This window comes from Cibotium barometz, chromosome 49, assembly GCF_041138505.1.
Source record: "Cibotium barometz isolate CiBa-2024 chromosome 49, ASM4113850v1, whole genome shotgun sequence".
NCBI classification, from domain to species: Eukaryota; Viridiplantae; Streptophyta; class Polypodiopsida; order Cyatheales; family Cibotiaceae; genus Cibotium; species Cibotium barometz.
The window spans coordinates 21297370-21308644 of NC_141094.1; the positions used below are offsets into that span (position 1 = coordinate 21297370).

Sequence of the window (11275 nt, forward strand, 5' to 3'; positions counted from 1 at the left end):
TGTTGAGAGTACAAACACCCAAGGCCATGTACAAAATGTAGCAATCATACACAATCACCACGATCCGCCAAGGCCCAACCATGACCCAAAGACAATCATTGCAAAGCAACAAGAGGAGAAGTTACATGGATAACTAAGGGTACACTTTCTTCACACATGGTCTCATATGAATTTATATCATGTCTCCTTGCTTCAAACCAGTTTAACAAGGCATCTTAGCCAAAAATAAAATTGGCTTTTTATCATCTTACAGTTAGTTTTTTTTTCTCAAACTCTTTTCAAGCCACCATGCATGATAGATACTCTTGATTATAACCGTGGTCTCATTGACCATAGCGGCCTTCTCTCTCTCTCTCTCTCTCTCTCTCTCTCTCTCTCTCTCTCTCTCTGCTTTTTTGGTGGTGGTGGATGGGTGGGTAGGGGTGCGTGTGTTTGTGTGTGAGTGTGTGTTGGTGGGTGGTTTTTATTCTTTTTTGGGGGGGGGGGGGGGGGATAGACAAATATCGTATGTTCAATCGACGGCATGGGAGGAGAAAAATGATCATTTATTGCAGAAACATTTCATGACAAAATCATCCAATAAACTTTTACATACAAACTTAATTCCCTGGAAGGTCGCCCTCATCTCATGAAAGAATTGCCTAAACAAACAGGAAAAATTGACACTGTTTGACTTGGGCGCTGACAGACACTGACCCTTTCCAGATGGGTTGAGGGCAGAGTGATGAACTTTACTTCAAAACCATCATGCACCAACAATCCTGTACTACATTGTCATTAGGCCCCTTCTTCTGAAATACCATATAAAAGAGCCAAAAATTAACATACCCACAATCCCTGAAATGATCAAAACCCACTTGAAAGCTCCAGGCTCATCAAAGATATCAATGGGAATATTCATTCCAAAAACCCCAGCCACGACTCCAAAAATAGCAACCACAAAAGTTGCAACCGTCAAAAGCAGTTCAAACTGGATAAGCTGGTTTCTAACATTGTCCTGCACAAGAGTATGGCAACACAACATAAGCTAGATTACCCTGCACAAGCTGTGCACAGGCACACACACACAGATCACGAGTACAGGTTGCTCTTCAAATATGACCAACTAGCACCCAGCAAGCTGCTGAGCACCTTCAGAATCTTTAACCCCAAGCCACAAGCATCACCCTCCTCATCCCTCACCTCTAATCCACCTGAACCTATTCTCAAGCACAAATAACCCACACCGTCACTGCCCTGGAATAGGCCCCCCACCACCCAATACTTTTGAAGATGAAAATGCTTGAAAGGACACTGGCTCATATACTAAAAGAGGAAGGGTACCTACTAAAAGGGTGACATGGGCCAAACATAGGTTCCTCCGTTGCCAAAAACATTATATTTGATCCCCTTCAACTGGACTTCAAGGACACTGTGACATCATTAAAAGCACAAGCACCAAAAACACACAAACGCTTACCAACTGGATGTTGATGAAGTCCTCTGTATCATCAATATATTCTTTCAGCTGTTTTTTAAAAAAAAGAGAGAATATAATAATCACACAAAAACGTTATTTAAAAAAAAATTCATAAAGAGACCAAAGTTAAAGGGCATACTGAAGTTAGCTTGTAAAGAGTGGCATCAATGACAACAAAATAAGCTTCCAAGAGCATCTCCAACTCTTGAATGTCACTGTCCTCCTCAGAAACCCTTGAGCTACTATGCCGACTTGCCGCCATACTTAGGTTCTTCTCCAACTTCCGAGACTCTGGAGGAGAGCAGACAGGAGAGACTGGTGCCGACATAGAGCCCCCTACTCCAATTCCCGCATAAACTGTTGCAGCTTGATCCTTGTAAAAGTAGTTCTCCATTCGCTCTTTCTTCTCTGAAAGATACATTTCAGCCATGTCTCCATCATCATCCATCAGTTGCTCTATCTCATCTCTAACCTGTGGCAAATCAAGACCAACACTTGCTGATTCCCATTCTTTCATTTCTTTGATCAAAAAATAGTATAAGAATTCAATGTGCATACCTTTTGCACACGACGAGTCAAAGCAAGCAGCCTGCTTTTGAGTCTTCTGACTCGCTCCAAGTTTAAGGTGCTGATCTTTGAAGTAAGCTCATCTAGCACAGGATATGCTTCCACCTCCAGCTCTGTAGCCTATTAATCATAAAAGGTTGTTTTGTTATGCTAGGATCAAAATAACATTTTTGGATAATATAGGCAATCAACCTGAATATAGGCTTTAAAAATGATTATGAATATGAGAGAGAAGGAGAGAGAGTTATATTAAACGTCTCCTAAAGACCCAATGGGTCTATGAGACCAAAGTCATACAATGCTATCCATGGTATGTGAAAAACAAAACAAGTACAAATAACATAGCTCTCTGAAAGTAAAGGCTGATACAATGATCATCATGGGGAAGAACATGGGGTATAAGCACTAATACAAGAGACTCTCATCATGGAATACATGATGGTATGAAGTGCGTGGAGCACATCATCCTCCAGTAGAGGGTACACCTCTCTCAAGTATCGCAAGCATGGGGTTACTGAGTATGGCCGAGAGTTCCCCTTTTGTCACGGTACGTGGGAGGTGGTGTGATGGCGCTGGAGTATGTCTTGGAGCTGGAGCTGATGGGAGGATCATGGTTGGTGTCCCGTGGGCTGGGGACGTTGGGTACGTTGAAGCGCGCAAGCCTGTTCCAAAGTGACCCCTCCGGGACGGGGCGGATTTGAGGTATCTTGTGGTGGACCCAGGGGTCCACTATGCCGCTAGAAGAAACCGGTGATGGTCGGCTGGCAAGGAAGGAAGGGTGGCTGCTATGGCCAACACTCTCTTAATAGTGTATCTCTATGTCTGCAAAGCTCCAGCAAGAAGAGTGCCAAGCGGCGCTGGTCCATGAAATCCATGATCCTGGATAATGGGCCAAAAACCCTCATGGAAAAGACAGTGGTCCTTCCGTGGATCTCATAGCATACTGGGCAGTGACAGATATAGTGCTCTTGTCTCAACCCCTCTGGCATAATCTACAAATTCTCTTCTCTCGAGGTCTCCATATGAGCTCTCCATTTCTGAATATGAGCTCTACCTGCCCTGTCCCCACCCGCGGGCCGTGGGAAGATACCCGTAGCTGGCTAATCGCAATCTGCATGGCATGTTGTAACTCATTTGCCAGCGGGACTAAGACTTTGACACACTTTTAGATACCATCTAATGCTTACTTAACATTTAAATATGACCATAGCCATTCATCCTTGTTCATCAGTTGATGCTAAAAAATATAAACTTTGCACAATGGGCACGACATTTTGACCCCCCCTCGGGTAGTTTTATTACCAAGGAGTATTTCTTCTGTACAAGCTTTGGGAGCTCACCCAATCATTGGGACTCTTGCCAGATTATCACAATACACATGTCATAATTACAGTAGGACCATCAATACAGAAGCCCAAGTAATCCATGAAAATTCAATAATAAGTATAGATACCACAATACCCGCAAATCCATGCTTACTCCCAATCGGTACATGTGCAAGAACAAAACAACAAGAGAAACCTTCAAATTACCCGGTACATCTTCACTTCCAGGTGGTACTGTAGCATAACCAGCAGGTACAATGGTTGGAACGGCATGTTCAGTGGCGGTACAACCCTCAAAACAGCAAGTACAATGGCTGTATAGCAAGTACAAAACCTAGTACAACAGGTGCAGCCCTCAAAATAGCAAGTGCAGCGACTGTATAGCATGTACAAAATCTAGTACAGTAGGTACAACCCTCCAATCAGCCCATACAACAGGTACATGGGGGGTTGGTGCAACACTTAGGGCAACGGGTACAAGGACGGTACAACCCCATGTAGCCATCAAGAGACTAAAGTAGTCGAGAAACCTTATGTAGAGAGGACTAGAGTCGCTAGCTCAAACGAAGAGAGAGAGGCCCCAAATAAATGGGCGAGACTAAATAAGTCCCCATAATACCGATATCAAAAGGACGTCCCAAATAAATGGGCGAGACAAATCAGTCCCATAAGTCCAGATATGATAACCATGTCCCAAAATAAATGGGCGAGATAAAATAACCCTGCAAGTCCACACATCATAATGATGTCCCAAATATGGACGAGACAAAACAGCCCCATAAGTCCAAATATCATAATCATGTCCCAAATAAATGGGCGAGACAAAATAGTCCCATATGCCAAATAATCAAGTATCAGATTCGCCAATCCCAATTTTGTGTGTGTGTGTGTAATGATATCTCTTGAGAGAGAGATCCAAAATTCCATATTTCCATAAAGAAATCCAAATCATCCATACTTCCATTCCAAGAAACCAAAAAGTTAGGCCACACACAAGACACACGTCATAATTACAATAGGGCCATCAATACACAAAGCCCAAGTAATCCATGAAAATTCAATATAAATGTATAGATACCACAATACCCGCAAATCCATGCATACTCCCAATCGGTACATATGCAAGAACAAAACAACAGGAGAAACCTTCAAATTACCTGGTACATCTTCACTTCCAGGTGGTACAATAGCTACAAAAGGCCTGGTAAAGACGATACAGCAGCATAACCAACAGATACAATGTTTGGAACGACATGTACATTGGTTGGAACAGCAAGTAAAGCCCTCAAAACAACAAGTACAATCCTCAAAATAGCAAGTACAAAATCTGGTACAATAGGTGTAGCCCTCAAAATAGCAAGTTTAACGGTTGTATAGCAAGTACAGAATCTAGTACAATAGGTACAACCCTCCAATTAGTGCATACAACAGGTACATGGGTTGGTACAACAATTAGGGCAAAGTGGGAGAAACCCAAACCTGCACTGAAGTGCACTATCCCGAAGAATGTAATTCTCCCCAACGTAAAGTTCTCTGAACAGGCTCTAATCCTCTTCTTTCTCGACTGGATGCCCTCTACGGAGGATGTTGGACAGTGGTTGAACACAATGCTTGCAGGATTACATGTAGAAAGTGGTTACTATGCAGCCCGTGGTTTTTATGAAGTGGTGCTCAAGCAGCTTGACTTCAAGCAGCAATTATTTCAAAAGTCTCCTTTCTTCTATGGTCAACAGATAGTCCATGTGCTACCTTGGACCGCTATTGCTGACTATCAAGCGCTTGTGCAGCATCGTTATCCGGTTTGGGTGGAAGTTGTTGGCTTCCCTGTGATTTTCTATGACGCTCTTCCATATATAGCACAAAGTCTTAGCAAGTTATCTGCCCTCCCAATGTCATGGATAATCGTAATAAGTTGTGTGTTTCGTGGGACACGACTAAACCAACCCCTAAATCGATAAGTATGGAAGTTGATGATGTGCAGATGACTGCCCCACCCTCAAATTACACCCGCCTACTACTGATTCCTTGCCGCCGGCAGCTTTGGTTAATAGTAATGCCCCTCCATCTAAGATAGGTCAAACAGGACCCATGATTGGTATACAGACTAGAGGAAAAGGCGTTGTGCAGCCACAATTAGTGTCCCAACAAGCACAAGTAGCAATGCAAAAAAACATGTCTTCTAAGGACAAAGCTACTATAGATATGCACAGACCTGCTTTGGATAAGGACAGCTGGCAAACCCCTAATGCCAAAAAGATTATACAGCCAAGTAAGTTACAACTCCGTCATTGGTCTTATCCTTTTTGTACGCAAACTCGCGATTCATCTTCTGGTATTGCATCTACCTCTGCAGAGATAGATGCTAGTATGCTCTAGTCTAATGTTGTGAAAGATGGCATTCGGGCTTTGCAGAGTGATATAGATATGATGGTTACTTCACCGTCTCTTTTATCCTCTTCATGATGATGAATGCACTTATAAAATGTGTATCATACAATGTACAAGGTTTGTGTTCCTCTGACAAATGGAGACCTGTTTGGGAATATGTACATAAGATGCATCCTGATATCATGTTTTTTCAAGAACATAACCAGCATTAATTTGCTGGCAAGACAAGTTTTGGTGGTGGTTGTATATATTATGCTAGCTTGAGTTCTTTTTCTAGCGTTTGTGTGTTGGTTAAGCAAATTTTACAACCTGCAGTGGCTTATAATGATCCAAATGGCAAACTGATTATTGTGCAATGCATGCTCAATAGGGAGCTCTATGAGCTTGGGGCCAAATATGCCCCTACAATTTCAGCCCGTCGAACTCATTTGTGGCAATCTATGAGTCAGTACCCTTGGGTTGTCCAATGCGCTTATCTATGGGGATTTTCGTAACTCCACTTCTCCTCAAGGCAACACTCGAGATGCTTGCTTTTGAGAAAGTGGCCAGGAGAAATGCTTTGGTTGACCTTGGATGGCGAGATTTATGGACAGCCACTTCTTCTGAGAAGAGAGGTTTTACTTTCACCATAATGCGCACTCATATTATCGTTCAAGATTGGATTGTTGGTACCTCTTGCATGCAAATCATGTTGACACTTTTCCATCACATATGTGGATTGATTACTCTTTGAACCTTTCTGATCATGCGCCGGTTTGGTTGGGCTTATACTTTGATATGCCTCTTGATGAGATTTCCTTAAAACACTAAATAGCTTCTATTGCTGAACAATTCTTCTCTTTCACATGCACTGTTCCAAGATATGACTATTGATGTTATTAACGCCTTACAAGCTGCAATGTATGAGAACATAGACATTGCATGGTATCATTTTGCTACCTGTATACATACGGTTCTTAATGAATATGGCAAATGGTATTTGAGGAATGAAAGGCAACATATATATCAATAGAAGAATATGCTGCAGTTTCTGGATGAGACTAGTTATACTCGCATGCTATCTCGGTTCATGCAAAGCATGTGTAGGCACTCAATGATCAACGGAAATTGCGGAAATGGCAAGTTAGATCACGCCAAAAACCCCTTTTGAATAAGGGTTGTTCATCCAACGCTTTCTTCAAAAGCTTGCATGTCTCCAAACAAAAACAATGTATATTTAGACTGATCAAAGAGGATGGCAATTCAACACAGGACATATACCAACTAGAGCATGAATGTGTAATGCATTTTCAGGATGTTTTTGCAGCACTGATCTGGCCTTGGTGTGGCTCTTGTGACTCCTCTTCCATGATGGGTCTCTCTTCCGAATAGCCCATAGTGGGTAGCTCAAGGATTGCCTAGAGCACATACAGACCATTCCTTGTAGATGTGTGGGAATCTCTTAAAATAAACCATCCACAACAAAAAGAAAAAATTTCCTACACCGCCTTATCAAAACCAAAAGCTCTGATATCAATGTTACATGCATGGTGTCGCAGGTTCCACAAGCATTAACTATGATTAGCCGTTCACTAACCTTAGCTGGGAAGAGATTAAATGAAAAGAGAAGAGAAGGAGATAGAAAGAGAGAGAACACCCAACAGGGTCCCAACCACCCACTTAAGGGCCCCGCCAACAAGCGGTGTTTTTGCTTATATTGCTGAATTATGCAAAGTACAAGATGCCACCACAGATTTCCTGATTGGCTTGAGTGTCTGAACCTTGTGAGGGCCATGTTTTGCTGATTTCAGTTAACTGTCAACAGGTTTGCACATCGGGCTGCTGAAGCTTGGCTAGGGCAGATGCCTATGGAGCTTTGGATACTAAAATACGTTGATTCTCTACCAATTTGGGACAGCTCTTGCATGAGTGGATGCTTCTCCTGATGGGTACTTGCACTTGGCTTCAATCTCTCCAGATGATGCAATAATTTCCCAATTGACCTTTATATGGGGGGAAAGGTATGCTCCTGTCATCTGATCGACTTAGCCTACGATCGCTTAGCCTACAGCCCACGACTTGGAAAAATATGCATAAATCATTTATAAAATCAAAGCTGTCCACACTTGCCCATACCTGGTTCAGCCCTGCCTGGTGCCTCATACTCTTGTTCCCTTTGACCGTATGGCTGCCCGGACATTACGTAATCAGCCCTACACCTGTTTTGACTCTTCCAGACACAAACTTGGCTATGTCCAACGCCTGGCTCTTGGCTTAATAAGCGTACTGAGCATTTATCCAATGAGTAATTAAAGTGGGTTGCATAAATATGCAGGACACATGACACTGACACCTCTATGACCAAGACCTGGATGGACATTGGCAACTTGTCCCTGGACAAGGGCTCACAATATGCTCAATGCTCATCCAAAAGGTAATTAACGGTGTACTATTGTTCAGTTATGTCCATGTGGCACCCTAGCAGCAAGTGCACATGACAACAAGTAACAAACTCCCACTTCTCTTCCTCAAAGAAGCAGCCTACTCATCGTGGTCCTAGGTACATGATCACGCTCTAACATGCACTTTAGCGAGGCCGAAGGTTGCAAGCAAACCCAGCTGCAAGCTCTAGAAACACAGAAGAGAAAGCTCCTAAACTCAGGGTGGATGATGGAATAATTGCTAAACAGATGCCCACGCCACCTCAATAATCCCTTCAAGCAGCCGCTGTCAATGAAGCAAGCTCCTAAACTCAGGGTGGATGATGGAATAATTGCTAAACAGATGCCCACGCCACCTCAATAATCCCTTCAAGCAGCCGCTGTCAATGAAGCATTTCTTCGACGGCAATGTTGGGAAAAGGCAAAATGGATCTAGGTACCACCATTACACTTCACAGATAAGCCCCTCACACAAACTCGCCTTTCGCAGACACAGGTTGTTGAGCTGCCCCACTATTTGGTAGAACCAGTCAACAGTAAGCAATAGCCTCCCATCATTCTGGGCAGAATCCTTCTTTAGATCCCCCAGCTTTTGCTACTGTGGCATCCATATAATTCTTCCCCAAAAGGGGGAAAGCTATTGCCATACCTGTCTGAACAAAGAGGATTGTGACAGCCAGTTTCAAGAAATTTAGACTTCTATTTTTCCAGTCAGCCTTCTGAAGCAAAGAAATACAGCAATAAGCATCAGCATAGTCTTGAGAGGTGCGATGATGAACCCACCCAACAGAAAGTACTATGATGACAACGCTAAGCAACTTATTCAGCTAATTCAAATGCCAAAGTTCACATAACAATAAATGAATAAAAACCCTCCATCTATGTCCTAATGAAAAACAGATTTCTAAAAACTGCCTACCCTACTTTTGTGAAGCAACAATTCTAGCTTTACACACTACAAACTTCCCTCGGAAATCTCTGAGTTAAGCCACAAACAGATGCATGCCTTACCTGTGTATCCAAAAAAGTGCAGGCTGCTTCCAGGGCAACTTCCATGGCCAGAAATTCAAAGGGCATATAATCTGCAGATGACCCTCTAGATGAATGAGAATCACCTATCATCTGATGATGTGACCCTTCTGAAGTTACAGCATTGAATGCTGACATATTGTTCACTTTTTCTTCTGCAGTGAAGTTGTCTATGGAAGCTCTTAAGGATAGCCGTTTCGTAATATCCTGTCCCAAAAAATCATTCTTCACTGCCAGCCTCCTTTGCAACTCTGCAACATACTGGAGCACATAGCTATCAAGTGAATTAAGAAGTAGCACCTCGTCTGCAGTTATTATGCATCTGATCTGCTCTAGATTCATCACAATGGCTTTCTCCCTGCCTAAAATTGTAGATGGGTAGACAAACAGGGGATCAAGAAGCCGAAGATCACGAGCCGGAAGATCACATCGTCTCATGATCGTCAACTTATCAACCTCCATCACCTGCGAAACCCCCTCTTTGTCTATTCTGATCCAGGATCGAACACCCTGTCCCCTCTTCTTCAAACTCAAAAGATCCATTCCTTGAAAAAGAGGCCGTGCAGGCATAGCAGCTCGACGGTGCGGCTCCTGCACAGGAGGACGAGGAGGTAAAAGTCTTGCTTTCTGGTCCGCCATGAGAAGAGGCACCTTCGGTGTGCTCAATTACCAGATTCAGCCAATCCTGTGGACACCTGATTGGAACTGTTCATAAGACAGGTATATCAGCCAAAGAAAATACTATGATGCTCATCAACAGGGAGGAAATTGAAATACCATCAAGACAGACTACTCATAAAGCTTCAGATCATCGACTTTAACCTGTCTGAAGTGGAGATTATCCCTAGTCTCATCATGACTGTGTCGAGGTCTACGAATAGAAACACATCCACCTTTACATTCTTGAATCACCCAGTGATATCACAAAGGATCAAACTAAGCTTCTAGCTAGGGCGACAGCTCACTAAAGAGCCAAGCCAACTGAAAGCAGGAATATTTTGAGCGATGATAAGCCAATCGAATGTATGGAATTTGCAGGGCACCATTGAGCTGCCCACCTGAGCCAACTAAATGCAGGAAATTTCTATAGCCCTTTACAGCTGGCACCCTGTGTGCACGACTCCAGGGAACTGCCTCTTTCTTGACAGTTCCCAAACTACCTTGGCAGCCAGGAAAAAGGAGCTCCCCGCTTCTTGTTGCAAGATCTATGGTGGTATAAGGTTTCCCTCTGCTGCGATTTCCTAGAGTTTCCCTCGGGCAATAATCGCAAGACCTTCTACGGGCCTTTCATGGCAGCATAGTGCCCCGATTGGTTAAGATCTCCAATTGTATGATTTTATTTTACTCAATAGAAGTCTCTTTTCTTGAGAAAAAAAAAAGAAATAATCACAAGACCAGCCTGAATACATGGTATTGTATGCACACCAATGCATGAGAGACTCTGCACGATGCTAAAACCCTAGGTTTAGAATTATTTACAGAGGTAATGAACTACAAGGATTCCCCAACCATGCATATTCAATCTATGGTTTTTCTAAGGCAGCTGCCTGGTGCTTCCCTGTGTCGTATCGACGCTTACATGAAAAAAATGCAGTATGTTCACGTGTTTAAGATAAAGTTTCAATAGTTGCAAGATTTAGTAGTTTTTCTCTGCGGCGATGGGAAAAAACGTGGGCGAGTGCATACGCACCTTCGAATCCAATCGGGTGAGAGAGACTCATGGCCTGCTGCCGAAACCCTAGCGGGCAGTACCCCCGCAGATGGTACACAGAGAAGTTAACCGGGGATTAACCTGGTAATGCAACAGTTCTGCAGAGGCGACGGGTTTGGAACTTGCAGGAGATGGGGTGGAGCGGAGGGCCTCTCGAAAAGCCAGAGCAGCGTGGGACCGAAGAAGAAGAAGAAGAAGTGGTGAAGTGATCATACTCGTGACGGGCGGTGTGCGTCCCGCTATGGCGATTAGGGTTCCCGACAAAAAAAGCCCGAAAAGCTTGCCAGCTTCTTTTTTAAAGACGATCACTGATTTCAGATGACTGATTCAGATGACACAGAAAGGTACATATTGGGTTACAGCGCCTCCACCAACT

General features: G+C 43.4%; 1 protein-coding gene across 3 annotated transcripts; it reads right to left on the reverse strand.

Annotated features, from left to right (window-relative positions):
• Positions 1-529: 529 nt before the first annotated feature.
• Positions 530-10978, reverse strand: LOC147610391 (magnesium transporter MRS2-1-like). 3 transcript variants are annotated; one of them, XM_086786027.1, is made up of 6 exons: positions 10879-10978; positions 9171-9893; positions 2018-2146; positions 1599-1931; positions 1460-1507; positions 530-791 (listed from the first exon to the last, which is right to left on the reverse strand). In XM_086786027.1, the coding sequence occupies exons 2-6, from the start codon at positions 9825-9827 to the stop codon at positions 732-734; spliced, it is 1227 nt and encodes a 408-aa protein (XP_086642153.1). In that variant the 5' UTR covers positions 9828-9893; positions 10879-10978; the 3' UTR covers positions 530-731. The 3 variants fall into 3 exon arrangements, with proteins under 3 accessions (XP_086642153.1, XP_086642150.1, XP_086642152.1); XM_086786024.1 differs by having other exon boundaries at positions 530-997; XM_086786026.1 differs by lacking the exon at positions 1460-1507 and having other exon boundaries at positions 530-997.
• Between the last annotated feature and the right edge of the window lie 297 nt (positions 10979-11275).